Genomic DNA, 17809 nt, shown 5'->3' with positions numbered 1-17809 from the left:
TGTGTGTCTCTGTGTGCTATGCTCTCTCCCCTCCCTCCATGCCTGCTGCCTTGTACATTAACAACCAGTTAACCCTTGAGGGCTCAGCCAAATGTAATCCATCATTTAGCAGTAAGGCATTCTCTGTGAAATATCCCACCCTCTGACTTCACCACCTCAACCCAGCTTCACAATGATCATTGCTGTGTACCAGTATTAAATTGTTTGTTCAAAACGTATACTCTGTGTGTGTGTATATATATACGTGGATATATGTCTTTTGTTTAGTGAAAAAAAATTCCCTGGAACCTAACCCCCTCATTTACATTAAATCTTATGGGGAAATTGGATTCGCTTAACATCGTTTTGTTTAAAGTTTCATTTTTCAGGAATATTACTACAACGTTAAGTGAGGAGTTACTGTATATAACACCTCAAATACAGAGTAACTTTATAAAATTTGACACTTCATTGTGGGCTTGATCAGCATTTCTCAAACTTTTGAAAAGTTCAGAAAAATGAAGTCAATTGTACGGCCTTACCACTTTCGCATATGATGCTGATAAAGGCCTGTGTGTCTTATTGTAAACATCACAGTAGACCCTTGTGCCCACTATCTTTGGGAAACGCTGGGTTAGATTGTGCCTCTCTCTTCCATGGGTGCACACTGAGGGATATGGAGGAAGGTATAATAATACTCTCCCTCTCTGCTTTTTCAGACTCTGCAAAGACCAGCAAGAATTGAAATTCTTGTGCTTGCAGAGCACAAATCTGCTACCAAGAGAACAGAATTTTCATCCTGTGGGACATACTGACATTTGAAAATTAGTTTCTGTTCTGAATCACAATAGAAAGTCAAAACACCAAAAAAAATAAAAATAAAAATGAGAGAGGGGGTGTAATGAAACTAAACATTCTGAAAAGTTTCAAGTCCAGAATGAAAAGTTGTGATAATTTTGATCAAAATGAACCAAATTGTCATTTTGAATTAACATTTTGGCGTAAAATGCTTTTTTGTGTATTTTTTAAAGCAATAAAAAAAGATGTGTTACCATCATAATGAGGTGAATACTATCACTTTGATTCCAAAGAGCTGTTTAAAACTATAATTTTTGGTTCACTATTTCTTTCCAGGGAATTGAAATTTTTCATTAGAATTGACATTTTTTTCATTAAAATGCAGGCTTAGAATGAAAAGAGACTCTAGCTGTTCTTGATACATTGTTAGGATGAGGGAAAAAATGGAGAGTAGTTATTTACTTGATAAATATGCACCATTTTATCCCTGCTTAGAAGAGTTCTGGATGAGAATCCTTGAAGTTAGCTAAGCTGACAAATACCATATAGATTTAAGATTGGGCTCTAATGCTGGAATGGTGTTATATATAGATTATACAAGGCTTATAAAATAGATTTATGAACCTTTTTTGTGAGTTATCTGATACATTTTTGCTTAAACAAATTTTGTCTTCCTTTCAACCTTCCTTCTCTTGTTTCTTAAATCCTTCAGAGAAGTCATTGTAATGCTGGATTTGTTGACATCCCAATCATTCCCAGTGCAGCAGGGTGTGATGTTTCTAACTTAGGATCACTGCAGGATCAAACAGGTCCATCAATGTCTATTAGCCAGAGTAGGCAGAGATGATGTCCCTAACCTCTGTTTGCCAGAAGCTGGGAATAGGCAACAGGGGATAGATCACTTGATGATTACCTGTTCTGTTCGTACCCTGACATTGGCCACTGTCAGAGGACAGGATACTGGGCTAGATGGTCATAATGGGTCAGACCAAAGGTCCATTTTTGTGTTCTTAGACATACAAAAAATATGGATTAGGAGGGGGAGAAAACTCTAATTCTAAAAGATGATTTTTAAAAGTGAAGTATGGGCGGAGAGGGTAATGCTAATTTTTTAGGAATCTAGATTGGTCAAGATATATAAAATCTTCTCTTTGATTTTCAGGTAGAATCCAGTGCACATTAGTTGTTACCATCTAATGGCTGTTAGTGGCACAGGTGAATGGTGTCGGTCTCCGAGTGTCGACATCACAAAACATGATCAGAACTGACACTTAGTGATACGATTGTAGGTAGTTTCAGAAAATAGGCTAATGACTGATTGTATCATGCACAATAAACTTTCTCATTCTGAAATGTTGTCCCTAATGATCAAGATTCATTAACAGTAATGCTGCAGTGTTACTTACACTGCCACTGTCTGAGTTATTCTGTATTGTATATGGGGATAAATAGGAGACTTTGGATGGTAGGACTGGCAAGTTAGCATCTTTTCTGAACAGTAAATTCACATTTACCAAACTCTGACTGCTGTGAATCTCCTTTTATAGGAAGTAAAATGGCCATTATTGGAATGTTAGATCTGAATTCCCTCGATTTTCAATGAGCAGGTAGATCTGATTTTCAGGATTCATGGCTAAAATTAAGGCCCTATTGATGTCAATGAGAACATTCCCGTTGACTTCTGTGGGACCAGAATTCTGCCCTTTATGTCTGACTGTGTATGTATGTATATGTGTGTGTGTGTGTGTATGTATGTATGTGTGTGTGTGTGTGTGTGTATTCTGTTCTATTCTATACTGGTTCCAAACCCAGAATATACACCCTTTCTTGTTCTGGTTTAGGCATGGTTGAAATCTCACAATATTTTAGTTCAGGATGGTAGAGAATGGCTGATTTCATTAAAGCACTGCCATTTTTATCTGCAATCTGATGTGGACAAGTTAATTGAATCCAGATGTGAAACCTACATCTGAATTGGTCTTAGACTAGAAGCTTAGACTCATCCTAATTTCACTTTAAATGCTACCTTCTGGGGGCATCTCCAATGAGGAAAAAATGTATTATGAATTGTCATTAAAACTTCAAACCAAAATGAAATACACTGCTACCTCGATATAATGCGACCCGATATAACACAAATTCGGATAGAACGAGGTAAAGCAGTGCTCCAGGCCGGGGGGAGGGGGCGCCCTGCACACTCCGGTGGATCAAAGCAAGTTCAATATAACGTGGTTTCACCTATAGCACAGTAAGATTTTTTTGGCTTTTTAAGATTTTTTAAGATTTTTTATATCGGGCTAGAAGTGTATGTGCTTAATCTTATGAGCCCAAAAAGTTTGTTTAAACTTAATGGAGACATCTCAAAGAAGAAAATAGAAACTTAAATATTCTATTTTCATTATTTCTTACATAAGACTCTTTATTTTTCCATCTTAATATCATCTTCCCTCGAAACAGCACAATAACACTATGACAGAGGGTTCCTGTTTCAGTTAATGGGGGATGTGTCCACTTAGCTGAAGCCAGAATATTGTCCATAAACCTATCAACAGTTATTTCAACAGTTAAGCATCTCATGTTATTCCAGGGATAATTTGTAGTGCTCAAGAGTCCAGTTCTGTCTGGACTACAGCTGTCACCTTTTTAATTATTTGATATCTTAATAAGATAGGCCTGAATTTTTAAAAATTCAGCAGCAAAAGAAGTAATATATCCTATAGGTTTCACTTGACTTGAACAGATGTTCATTTTGTATATCTGGGATGTTGACTATGTGCAGGGAAGGGGGCATGAGAATAGCAGATATCCTTCTGGGGTACCACTAATGGAATGGAAGCTCTAACATATTATATAAAGTTGAATTGCAATGTTTGCAGTGCATATTAGACCTGGCTTTTGTTTTTTTCTCCTGCTACGTTAAGAAATTTTTTCTTAAGTTCATGTCTTTGTACAACATTCTTAGACATTTTGACGGAAACTATGAACAACAGGGTTGGTTTTAATGTTGTAACTGCTCCAAGCAGATTGAAACAGACAGGTCTGATTAACATTTCATAAGTGAGAAAAAAGATTTTTGAAAGCAAAACTTTTTTTTTAAATAATGAAAGCATTAGGCAAAATTCAGTGACGTTTTGCTCCATAAAGGAGTGAAAAGTGTATCCTTTGATTTTAGTTAATAAACATTTACGGTCAATTTGATACATACATTAAGATTCCTTTTGTTCACACATATATGAATATGAAAGATACACTTTTTAACTTCTATGTATTGTACGTTATGTATTGCACTCAGCCCATTGCACAGTTGTTCAGTACACAATATTGCATATTGGACCAGACTTTAATCTAATTAGTAGTGTGTATGCAATGCCATACCATTGTCCATGGTTAACTGTGTTCTGCTGATGCCATCCTATTAGCTGTACCCAACCAAATAAACTCTGTTTGCAGCATTTTACAGATTGTGAAAAGAAAATCCCTCTTAATAAACCAAAAAGAGCACTCTGGTCACCTTAAAACATTGCCAATAGTTGTAAGTGTAACAATACTATCAATGCAGGTACCTGGAATAATCATTAGGGTGCAGATCTTCCATGGTGTAAATTTGTCATAAATGGAGCTATGACAATTTATGTCAGCAGAGAATATGCCTGTAGGTATCTCCTATAGTCAGTATAAGGAATACTGCTGAAACTGATGCAATAGATCTATCCATCTAAGGAAACCCTGGCAAGTCTTTATGAGTGACCACTATCTGCAGCATCCTAGCTCTCAACATACTAAGCCTCAGATTTTTGAAACTAGTCTTTTAAAGTGTGTGACCAAAACCTCAATATAACAGAAATGAAAGGCAGAATACTACAATGAAGAATTCTTTTATCCCAGTGGAAAGTTTAAGTATTTTTTTAGGTTAATAATTTATAGCAACGAAGAGTAAGATTCAGCAAGCTCTCTGCACACAGAGTTCTTACTGACTTCAGTTGGAGTTCTGCATGAGGAGCATAAGTAGGATCAGGGCCAAACTTTTGTGGAATGGAACTAAATGGCTGTTCATTAAGTGATGAACCTCATAATGGGCTACATTAGAGAGGTATTTGAAGCATTATATGTTTCAGCAATGGTTGGAATTGTTAACACTTTATGTAGTTTCAGTAAATGTATATATCTGCTGGGCTACTTTATTGTTGTGCTGCTGTCTTTCCATAGTTATCTAAAGGCATATTTGGTTCCTTATCCTGCAAGATTCTTGGAGAAATTGAGTAATTCTCAGCTTCCACTGATCTCAGTGGGACTTGAAGGAACAGAGACTTTTCCGGGATTGAACCCTGGGGTGTATAGTATTGTTCCCTCTTTGGAGAGGGAGAAAAGAGCAATATATATTGGTAGGAATGCTTTTGTTAAGATAGAAGATGACTCTGAGCATACAGAATATGCCTATACTGTAGCATGGAATATTGATAGTTTCAGCCTGAGGAAACATCTTAAATTTATTATCATACTTGGGCATGTGGTGAGTCCTCCTCTCTCAGCTTCTGAGCTGAACTTCAGGATCCCAAATGACTAGATACTAATGCAATCTGATTACTAGTAAAATGGACATGTACACAGATGGTTTCTGTTCACTGCTATGTTTGGCCGTGGTATCCTCAAGGGAAGATATAAATAGTTTGCTCTGAAATAGCTTAATCTCAAAAAGATACAAGAACTCAGAGGGGAGTTTGGAAGAATCATTATTTTTAAATGGTTCTACTCAGGTTTTCTTACGAATGAACCATTTGTTTTAACTTGGAAGCTGGAGATCCTGGCTTATTTTTTTTTAAAGAAGTGTCACCCTTTAAACCTCTACCATAGGAGAGAACAAAACTGTTAATAAGGGACTGGGATGTCTAGGGCCTGGTTTTGAAAATGTAGTGTGCAAAACTGTGCAATTGCATGAACAATTTGTGCATACTAATATGGCTTCATTTACAAATTAGTATCTGTAGGTGTAAATGACCAGTTAGATGAACAACTGTCCATTTGTATATGCTACACTCGCTATGCACCAGCAACAACAGTAATTCTTCATGCAAACTAGTCATTCAATAGCACAATTGACATTTTTGAGTATCATTCTCTTAAAAGGGCAAGAGAATTTTCAGACAGAACTGAAAATATTTTAATTCACTGATTACTTCAGGAGTGAACAAATTACAAAAACGTAATTTAAGAGATGGATTATTTGACTTGCACTGAAGTACTGAAGGAGAAAGAAAATAACAGATGGATATATGGTGGACTAACAGAGGTTCAGCTGAAGCTAAAGCCAGAGGTTTGGTGAATTTATGAACATATTATTTACCAACAACTGTTTTTTTCCCTACAGATTCCCCAGATCAGTTATGCCTCAACTGCACCAGAGTTAAGTGATGACAGGCGCTATGATTTCTTCTCACGAGTGGTCCCTCCAGATTCCTTCCAAGCACAGGCAATGGTTGACATTGTAAAAGCTTTGGGGTGGAATTACGTGTCAACGTTGGCATCTGAAGGAAATTATGGAGAAAAAGGAGTGGAGTCCTTTATGCAGATTTCCAGAGAGGCAGGTAGGCAAAAAAAAAAGTGTGGATTGGATAGATATTTATGTATTACACATTGTACTATTCTTCTCTGAACTGAAATTTGACTCTAAAATTGTTTGACTTCTTCATAATTCCTCAGTAATGGCTCCCTTATACTCTCATTCTTAAATTGCCCATGGGGTTCCAGAAACAAAGTATTCAGGGGTTTGAAACTTGAATGGTTTTCATGCACTCTTGGAGAAAATATAAAATACTGAATTGCTACTGGTATTCTAGTGGAAAATACTGTATTATGATGACATGGTACAAGACAGATTTTGAAATACTGAGCTTTTATCTCTACACAGCTAGAAGTTCTTTGAAGGCAGAAAATTATTAGACGTTGACTCATGTCATACTATACCTGTCCACCTTTCAAGCAGTTATGAGATATTGTATCAATTTTCTTCTTCGTCCTTTATTTTGGCAAATTCACTGAGGAAATCCATTCTCTTCTATTTGAAGGGAGGAAACTTGCTGGCCTGGGGGGAGAGGTCAAACACATTTATTCAGTAAAAAATACTTCATGGCATAGGAGTATTTGGGACCAGGGCATGTGATAATATTTTGATGCTAGGATTGCCTATGACATCAGTGGCTGATGAAATCACATTTCCCCTAAGTCCAGCCTTCCTAAGAAATACTTCAACATGTCTATTGGGTAATACCGATGTTCTAAGCGAACAGGGAATTAAAATGTCACACTGGCTTAGATTTCCCCAGATAGGCCTGGGAGGCTTCTGTGGGCATAGGAAAATTAATCCACCACAAGTTAACTTCTTGGAAGTCATTGTTTTTCGTTTTTTGAGGCTGAAATATTTGAGGATTCCTCATGTGCCAGTTAGGGGTAGGGTACTCAGAAGCTGCTATTCACTTTCAGTGCCCTTAAATAAAATTTACTTCCATAGACATATGGTGATATTTCCTGGCAAGGGTTAACAAGTTAAATAGAAGTGAATGTTTCATTATGAACATTTCATTATTTTTATGAGAGCAGTGTCTGAGCCTACCATCTGTAAGCAAGTAAAACGTCCATTGACTTGCATTGGGGTAAACACTGCAGGACATGAAAGCATAATTCTCTCTCCATATCATTAAAGAGAAAGCATTCTGAAATGCAGAGATTATAGGGGGGTATAGTGCTCTCAAACAACCATTTGAGGTTTGTATTCTCCATTATTATAAAACTGGTTCAGAAGCATATGTCATGCGTTTGCAGATTGCCTGTATTATCCACGAGTCGGAGGGTGTTAGTCTGTTTGCTCACTCCCCAAACTGTCATTGAGTAAGTCACTGCATTTTGTTTGTCATCATAATCCATATAACAATTGCAGAGGTGATGATGCTGCACTTTGGGCCTTAAGAAGAGGGAATCTGTAATCATTTCATTAGGTTGATATTGCTGAAGAAGATGGAATTTGCATAAATTCCCCTGTTCATTTGAGTGCATATTTATGTGATATTAAACCTATTTTGGATTTAATACCACAGGAAGTGACAATATGCAATATTCATTATAAATTAAAATGGAAGTGAATCACAAACACTCTTGCAACATAATAGTGAGCATGTGTTTTCCACATGAAGGACAAGCTATAGTTCTGTAATAATTTTGTGCTTTAGATGCGCTACAGGAATAGCTTAGTGGAAAGTTGTTCATGTAATCAACATGAAATGAAACATATGAGTGTAAATCAAACAAACCTAAAAATAAAGCATGATAACTGCATGGGTACCCTATTAAAACCAATGTGAAATGCATAGTAATGCATAGTAATGTAGGTTACTCCTACAACATTAAGAATCTGGCAGGTATAGTGCATAAACTTTCTTTAATATAGGCAGCTTGTCTTGTCTTGGAACTCATAATCTTCAATGCAACCTCAAATACTGTGCAGCATCTTTTTCTTAAGGTTGCATTGAATTGATACATGTTGCACTGATACCTGAAACAGCTTAGGTGGCATTCCATGTATTTAACACATTTCAGCCACTTCTTTTAAAGGTTTAGAATGAAAAGAAAATCCTAGGTGGTCCCATTTCATAAATATTTCACAGCGATGAGAACCAAATTTTCAGATATAGTTTACTGGTGACAGATATTGATCACAGTAATCACATGCAATGAAATGGATGCCTCTGACCAGCCTCAACAGGTGGAAACCTTGATGGTACCAGCAATGGTAGAAAGGGGAAGGAGAGCACACGTGGAGGGATGCTGGGGTGACCCTTCCCCTTCTAGAATCTGTCTCTACTCATTGACCAGTTGAGGGAGGGGTAAGCTTAGGAGAGTCTATCCCAAGTTAAATGGTGTGAGTACTATGACCCCTGTACTGGAACCAATTAAAATGCCTGGTATGTGGGAGTATGTGTGATGGGGCTGGTGGTAGCCCTCCCCTGTGTTAAGGGCAAAAGCTGCAGCCTGTTGCTTAAAATCCATCCCTATGTCTGTTTTCATTCACTGCCATGTCCAGATAAAGGATTTCTCTGTTACTTCAGGGATCTATTGTAGGTATATCACAAACCCTGTTATGGGGCACTGGGTAGCTGTGTTGACCTTGTGATCTGAGGGGCACAAATCCCATATCTGCTCCCCAGTTCACTGGTGCAGCTCCACTGGCTGGGTCACTGGGGAGCCAAGCCAAAGCTCCCAACTACTCCCCACCCACAGATACAGGATGGACATAGCGGTTCTGTGGAGGTCAATCTCTTGACTGTGTTGCTACACATGGTATGGATACAAAACAGTACCTTACTCCTCGGTAGGTATGCAGAATGGGCCAAACTTCATAACTTAGCTGTGGGCCTGCGTGTATGGAATTTACTTCCTCTGGTGGTTTGCCTTCATCATATTGTGTAAAACATACATGTTTAACCAGCCATGTTTGGCTATGCACTGTGATATCAGCATTATGAGCCATCTGAAGAGGTGATAAAAGGAAGTATTTTTACTGAGTTGGTGAGGTTTTTTTCTGGTATCTGTTAGTTTGAACTATTTAGAAGACACTCAGGTGAACAGCAGTGAAGCCGTACCTGATGAATAAAGAAGTACAGAAAGAACAGTAGATAGTGAGAAATACATCTTGGTATCAAAGGGCCATCATAAGGCATATGCACTTAGAACAGTAAGTGTATTAGAATATGATCAAATATCCGTGGCCTGAAAAGAGTAGATCATGCGTAATATCTTCAAAAACGCACTCAAGCACAGATAGAATAAGTGATGACATGATAATAGCAAGATGAGAAATCCTATTCTGGTAAGAAGGAAACAGCGGAAGGGACACTATTGGGTTGCCTCTAGTATCTTGTATGAGTGCGCTGACATTGTGCAGAGAAGTACTGATCTGAAAATGCTAGCAAGCTGAAGCTACAGGTGGGAAACATTTAGAAAAGCTAAAACTATCAGGAATAAAAACACCACCAAAATGAGGATGAGGATTTAGGCCAAGATTTTTCCTTGGCCCCTTTGTAAAAAAATCTTTGGTTCCTGGGAAAAGTGGAACATTTCAGGGTTACCTGTCCTTTTCCAACCCAAGTGTTATATAGGACAGATGTCTCAAGGGGAGAGAAGTGGTCTCATTTTGTAAGCAAGTAGTTTTTAAGTGAGGTGTAACTTGGTGGTACTCAAGACAAATCAGGCTCCTGAAAGGGGTCCAGTCGTCTGGAAAGGTTGAGAGCTACTCAGCTAAGACAAAGAATACTCATTGGGATGGTTTACATGATATGTGTGTACTGAACTGTTGATTTACTTCTTGTGATTTGGCCTTATTCCCCAACTGCATACTTAGCTCACGTGAAATAGTGCAACTACGTGCTCAACCCAGGTATATGCGTCCCCTCCAACCCAAATAACAGCGAGAAACTCAACAGATTCATTACACAAACAATAGGTCTACACACACTTATAGATATTTAGATTGTAAACTCTCTGGGGCAGAGACTCTTTGTTCTGTGTTTGTACAGCCCATAGTTTAATGGGGTCATTGTCTATCACTAAGACTCTTACACTACATTAATTAAAATGACAAAAATCGTACTGTTCATTCAGATTAGTTCTTCATACACAGTAAAAAATCAGATACCCAATGGATAAATAAGTGCATCAATAAATAAAGGTGTGTGTGTATCTTTGCCTAAATGTGTTTTCAGAAGCAGAGCAAGCTGTGTACCTCATAAATGCGTCCATATAGAGACCCAGATTCACAGTCCTGGCTCCTTTCACTTTGTGCTGCCTGAGATGCGATAGAAAGATGTGATTTGGCTGCAATTGGCCAGTTGAGAATTTTCCTGGCAGTTGGGATTTCTCAGCTGGTATATATCTGGCAGAGCCAGGGCCTGTGCCAGGTGGCCTCTCCTTATCTGGCATAGGAGACATACAGGGATGAAGTGGGTGGGGAGCATGCAGAAGAGAGCTCCTGTCCACTGTGTCAATTCTTCAGATGATTTGTATTAATTAGGGACCACCACAGTCAGTGGTCCCAACTTCAGAGCAGCCTCACTGCTATACTTTGGGCTGGGAGAGTTTGAAAATTGGGAGCCATAACTGGCTCATGGACATCCCCTCAAACCACCTCACAGTGAGTCCATTTTAATGCAAAAGGGAATCTGGTTGATAAAAGCTAACAAATTTATCTTCAACCTCCAATTTGTGGCAAATTACATTAAATTCTGTGTTGCACCAAGACTAGTTGCCAATTCAGCCATCATCATAGGAATTGCAACAGTGACTAGAGATTACTTCAAAATATAAAGACTTCACCTGATCCTTTGAGTTAATAATTCGCCACAAAGTGACTTTTATTATGAGTGCTTCAAGGCAGTTTGGTTATGTCATTGTGATAGGAAATGAAGATTTGAATCACTCTGAAGTCTGTGGGATTACTAAATTAGGAGACACATTAATTATGGAATATCAAAAGGACAATTTCAGGTTATTAATGAATACTTATAATTTCAAAGATTATTTCAACTTTGATTTTTAAAAGCTTAATCGGTACCACAAGATTAATTACTGGGTATAAGAAATATACGCATGGACGTCTTTAGCGAGAGACATCACAGCTGTACTTTACATGTCTCCTAACAAGCCCTAATTTCTATATATTTTTCTAAATATTCAATTCCTTGTTTCCAGTTTCCACATTCCTGGATTCACCCTCCCCGCAAAAGGCGTCCTGACTGCTCCCACACTGCACAGATCCTCAGGTGCTCACTGCACAGGCTGGGGTTATATGGGAAAGGCGGTGGATTGCAACTGTAGAGCTGTACTGTCTGTCCGTCTTTCAGGATGGAATAATGGATTAGCCCAGGATAACTGTTTTCAAGTATTCATTATTTTAGTGCCTTCTATGTTCAGAATCTTTTAAGCGCTGTATAAACGTTTGTTTAATTTAGCCTCACAGCACCACTGTGCAGTACATAAGATTTATATACACTTGTTGATGGGCAGACAAAACGTTTACGATCATAAGTGACTTCTCAAATAAGTCATTGACAGAGTGAGGAAAAGAACCTGGAAATCCTGAATCCAGTTCCCTGCTTTAATAAACAGACACTGTTTCCAACTAAAATATCAAACTTCTACTAAATCAGAGTCCTTTTCTTTCCCCAAGTTATATTTGAGTAACGCTTCTCAAAATTCCCCTCCTTATAGTTATGACAGTAGAATATTTCTATATAAATGGGGCATTTCCGTCTCATACTCATGCTTAATAGACTTTAAATAGTATCTCACTCTTTCAAATAAAGCAAATAATCTAAGGTTTGCATGTTATGTACCACATATATCATCACTACAATAACAGAACTGTGTTTTTAAAATTACTTTAATTATATATCATTGTGAACCTGATAGAACATTTCCTGGCAGCAGCTGCAGAGTTGTGAGAATGCAGCTTAATCCTCTCAACAGCTCTCTTCTGTGGATGGGCTGTAGTTGGAAGGGGAGTGCTGGTTCCCTGAAGATTGAAGCACTTTTACAGTACAGTGTTTGTTTTCTTAAAGGCAATCAGTGGACTTATGTTCCTGAAAATGCCTGTGATCTAACGATTACAAGAAATGATTGGAATCATTCGATCAAACTTTCTGTAAAACCTAACGAGAAGCATATTGTAATACATAATTTTAAATCAGTACTTTAGGCTTTTTTATCAGCTATGGGACATGCCATGGAAAAAAACAAGACTCACCAAACCATCCATCAAGAAATCACACAACTTCATGGCAAGTTCCTCTAAGTGTTTCTAACTGTCTGCAACTCACCTACTGCCTGACAACCCTTAATTATCCATTTTAGAGATGTAAGGGAGGTGAGATAATATATTTTTTATTGGGCAGCTTCTGTTGGCAGAAAGAAGCTTTCAAACTTCACAGAGTTCTTCATCAGGTCTTCCAGTACAACTCGAAACATAAGGAAGATTTCTGTGAAGCTCAAAATCTTCCTTCTTCCAACAAAAGTGGTTTCAATAAAAGATATATTACCTCATGTATCTTGTGTCTCTCATACCCTGGGATCAACACAGCTATAACCACACTTCATTTTAAGTGGTCTCCTACCACTTCTGTTTAACAATTTGTCGCTCTTTGTGATTAGCTCAGATACTCTGCTTACTTTCTCCAGACTTAGGGAAGAACTCTCTGAAGTTTGAAGGCTTGTCTTTTCCTCTAACCAAAGTTGGTCCAGTAGAAGATACTACTTCACCTACCTTCTCTCCCCCATATTCCAACATCTGTGTTTATTAATGGAAGCAGATTTTTGTGCTCTGTCAGTAATTGCATTAGCAGAAGCTATTGTTAGATAACAGGAGAGGGTGACATCACTGTTTATCTGAGTTGTACTCACTCATCAATATTTGGTGTCAAGTGGAGGGGAAGGAAGGTGTTCCTCGTAGCTTTGCAATTTAAGCTGTAATATGCAAAAGCTTTTAGATATGTGACATTCTTTTGTAGGTTCAACCAGAACTACCAGAATCTGAGTAAAGTTTAGCTTGAGAATGGTTTTTGTCTTTTGTAGTGTGATAAGGGAACTTTCTATTAGTGGACTGCAGTACACATGCACAATTGTGTTGGAGTATTTTATAATAAAGATAAACGCACTCTCTCTCTGATAAAGTTAAGAAAACCCAACAATGGTTTAAACTTGGAGAATAAAGAAACAGGAAGGTGATGAGGACAGGAGACAGAAAATTAGAAGTTTCTTACCCAAAAAGCAGATTTGTGAAAGGAATGAACGTTGAGGTAATTTAGCGTGGTATGAAAGAGGTCTCGGGAAGGCATGAAGTGCTGAACCAAAATTCACTAGTTTACTGAGTAACATGGGATTTTGGAAGCAATAGTCATAACGTTTTATGTTCAATGCACAGGATAATTGGAAAGCAATGTGGATCACAGATAAATACTGTACGATAAATTGCTGTTCCTATGAATGAATGAGAAGATCAAAGTGTGTGGATAGTGGTGTTTTTGTTTAAAGACCAGCTAATCTAGGATAACACCTTACTTAGCTTTATTTCTGGGAACTAGCCATTTTAAATTTTTGGGAAAGTATTGCTGTTTTTATTATGCTTTCCCTGTTGGACAATGTGGTATTAAACAATGCATTCATGTATTATTGAAATCACATTAAACTGAGGTTGGAGGATACTATTTTGGTCTTGTGGTCCCACTGAAGTCCTGGAGCGGAATCCTAGCTCCACTGACATAGATGGAACCAAGATTTGTCCTCTCATAGTTAGCAGTTTGCAGGAAAGGAAATTTCTGCATGACTGAGCCAGTACTCTATTAATCACTTTGTTAATATATGTGAATGGAATTTCTGTACATTAAGGTCTATGGAAGGTATTTTGACCCATCCCAGTCTTTTCATGAGAAACAATAGCGTTTCATGCTCCGTGTTACACTTTACAAAGACCCAAATGGAAAAGAATCACTTTGCAAATGTTACTGATCAGAATTTGTCTTTCTGGGAGAAGCTGAGCTAACATGATCTATCTGACCTGGTAACATTTTATTTATTTTGCAATCGTCCTTAGTCCTCTTCCAATAGTAACCAGAAAAAAGAAAAAAATTCAATAACAGCAGCAACAAAAACCCAAATAAACCCATCTAGTTGTGTGAGGGAGCCTGTTGATCATACCATACAGCTGGTATAGTAGAAAGGTTTTTAAACATAGGCTATCTTCAAAGAATCTAGAAATTCCCCATGTTGCATATTTTATTAAATATCTGGGCAGCCTTTGACTTTTATTTATTACATTCTAGATGTTTGTAAGCAGAGTACTGTAGTTCAATCTCTTTGTCCTGAAAACACAACTTACAAATGTAGGCTCTAAAGTTTTGCATTGTTTTGTTTTTGAGTGCAGTTATGTAACAAAAAAAAAAACCTACAAGTCCTCTCAGTCCTACTTCTCATTCAGCCAATCGCTAAAACAAACAAGTTTGTTTACATTTATGGGCAATAATGCTGCCCACTTCTTATTTACAATGTCACCAGGAAGTGAGAACAGGCATTTGCATGATAACTTGTGATGCCAGCTACAAAATGTATTTACGTGCCAGATATGCTAAACGTTCATACACCTCTTCATGCTTCGGCCACCATTCTAGAAGATGCTCATAAAAAAAAATGTTTTGATTAAATTTATGACTAAACTCCTTGGGGGAGGATTGTATGTCTTCAGTGCTGTTGTACCTGCATTCTGCCATATATTTCCTGTTATAGCAGTTTTGGATGATAACTCAGCACATGTTCATTTTAAGAACAAAACGTAAAGAAGGTACCAATGTGAGATTTCTAAAGAAAGCTACAGCACTCAACCCAAGGTTTAAGAATCTGAAGTGCCTTCCAAAATCGGAGAGGGACGAGGTGTGGAGCATGCTTTTAGAAGTCTTAAAAGAGCAACACTCTGATGTGAAAACCTACAGAACGCGAATCACCAAAAAGAAAATCAACCTTCTCCTGGTGGCATCTGATTCACATGATGAAAATGAACATGCGTCAGTCTGCACTGCTCTGGATTATCATCGAGAGAACCTGTCGTCAGTATGGATGCATGTCCTCTGAAATGGTGGATGAAGGATGAAGGGACATATGAATCATAAATGCATCTGGCATGTAAATAACTTGCGACACCAGCTGCAACAGTGCCCTGCAAATGCCTGTTCTCTCTTTCAGGTGACATTGTGAACAAGAAGCAAGCAGCATTATCTCCTGCAAACAAGTAAACAAACTTGTCTGTCTGAGCAATTGGCCGAACAAGAAATAGGACTGAGTGAACTTGTGGGCTGTAAAGTTTTACATTAGTTTATTTTTGAATGCAGTTATTTTTTTGTACATAATTCTACATTTGTAAGTTCAACTATCATGATAAAGAGATCGCACTACAGGACTTGTATTAGTAGGTGACTTGAAAAATACTATTTCTTTTGTTTTTTACAGTGCAAATATTTGTAATAAAAATACATGTAAAGTGAGCACTGTACACTTTGTATTCTGCATTATAATTGAAATGCGTATATTTTAAAATGTAGAAAACATCCAAAAATATTTGAATAAATTGTATTCTTTTATTGTTTAACAATGCGATTAACCACATGATTACATTTTTTAACTGTGTGACAGCCCTACTTATAAGGCTAAATCCCATTGACAGGCCTCTTCAGGACAGGCTCCCAAATTCCTAAATCCCTTTTGAAAATTGAGGCGCCTGAATCAGTTAGGCATTGCAACACCGAGCACAACAGAACCTAAATACACTTAAAAATATGGCTCCCAAGTGTCAGATTTCCTCGTCTGTGTTTAAAAAAAAAAAACGGAGGGGGGAGGTGATGGAATCTCCCTACCTTACACGACTATCATGAAGATAAATACATTAATATTTGTGGCACACTGAAGTCCTATTTTTGAAATCACTGATGTCAATGGGACTTTAGTACCTGCTTCAGTGCTTTTCTGAATCAGAACCTCATATATTACAGAAGTGGAAGCCATATAAGGACATAATTGAAAAGGTTACGTCATATAATTATGTGCTGACATTAGCAGAGCTCGGGGCAATTTTTGGTTATTAAACAGATGCATGAAGAACTGATGAGAGAAAATCTAGTAACTATTCTCTGATTTGGTGAGTGCTTGGCTGTAGATAATACATTTCTTGGTATGCCTGGGGTGGTTGTTAGATCTCTGGAGGCAAGGATAGTGATCCGTGGGTTTCTTGTATATAATTATTGGAGGGCTCCATTGTTTAAGCTTGTTGTGGTGTCAAGGGAGTTGATGTTGGGTGGGAGTGTTCTAGAGAGAATTTGATGGATGGGTGGAGGTTGTTGAAATTGTGGTGGATATCAATAGAGGAATTTTGATCATCTGTCCAAATGATGAAAATACCATTGATCTTTGTCAGGTATATCATTGGCTTTACAGTGCATTTTTCCAGTAATTCTTCCTCGAGGTGGCAGACAGACAGGTTACCATATAGGGAAGCTATTCTAGCACCCATGGATGTTGCCAAGGTTTGGATAATGTGTTGTTAAATATAAAGTTGTTATGAGTGATGATGAAATGGATGAGTTTAGTGATATGTTCAGGGTGGATTTCCAAGCATTCTACATTATCTTGTAGGTGTGTGAGGCAGGCAACAATTCCATCTTGGTGAGGGATGTTGGTGTATAGGGAGGTGACATTCATGGTGACAAGGATGATGATCTGGGTGAGGCTGCTGATGTTATGGAGTTTCTGGAGGAAGTCAGTACTGTCTTGGAGGAAGCTGGCCCTTTGTGTGATGTGAGGAGAGAATAAGCAAATATGAGGAGTGTGGTGGATAGCAACTGGCGCAAGTGATGGGGTACAAAAATGGGTGCTGTTTGAGTGGAAAAAGGGCAGATAACCAGACTGGGCAATAAGGATGGAGCGATTGATGGAGCTATCTGCCGGCAGGAAGGGGATTAAGGGTTGCGGAAGCTGAAGTGGGGAAGGAGGAAGGATAGTGTACTCCAGATTAGGTTGAAAAGTTGAGCTGGGGAGAAAAAGTTTTGATATAAAGGAAGAATTGCAGTACATCTTGCCGGAAATGGAAATTTTCACCCATGGAAAATGTTGAGGTTTTGGAAACGTTTTCATCCTTATTTGGGATGAAAAATAAAAGCCTTGAACTTTTTTGATGGACAGAAATTTAAAAAAAGTCTGTTTGGGGGAAATAGAACCCCAGTTTTTCAGCAGACAGAAAGTGAAATAGACAAGTTTTCCAGGTGGGCAGCTGGGGTGCTGTCATTTGTTTACCTAAGAGAAAAAATTAGGTTTATTGGCAAAATTTTATATTCCCATAAAATTTTTTTGAGGAAAAGACGTTTTTCTGTTGAGACTGACTGTTGTAGTCCAGCAGGAAACAGGAAGTATCTTCCTCATCCCCTGCCCGCTACACTTTGTGTCTCTTTACACT

The 17809-nt window shown here is 38.0% G+C and overlaps 1 protein-coding gene across 3 annotated transcripts in view; it reads left to right on the top strand.

Annotated features, from left to right (window-relative positions):
- The window catches only part of GRM7 (glutamate metabotropic receptor 7), a 553977-nt gene that overhangs the window by 168744 nt on the left and 367424 nt on the right, over nucleotides 1-17809 (top strand). For all 3 annotated transcript variants that reach the window (XM_032784200.2, XM_032784198.2, XM_032784197.2), the window contains exon 2: nucleotides 6143-6359. In XM_032784200.2, coding sequence (XP_032640091.1) covers nucleotides 6143-6359 — 217 coding nt within the window. The remainder of the gene's footprint in view (nucleotides 1-6142; nucleotides 6360-17809) is intronic.

Source organism: Chelonoidis abingdonii, chromosome 17 (genome assembly GCF_003597395.2).
Source record: "Chelonoidis abingdonii isolate Lonesome George chromosome 17, CheloAbing_2.0, whole genome shotgun sequence".
NCBI classification, from domain to species: domain Eukaryota; kingdom Metazoa; phylum Chordata; order Testudines; family Testudinidae; genus Chelonoidis; species Chelonoidis abingdonii.
This window is presented reverse-complemented; position numbering and strand designations above follow the sequence as displayed.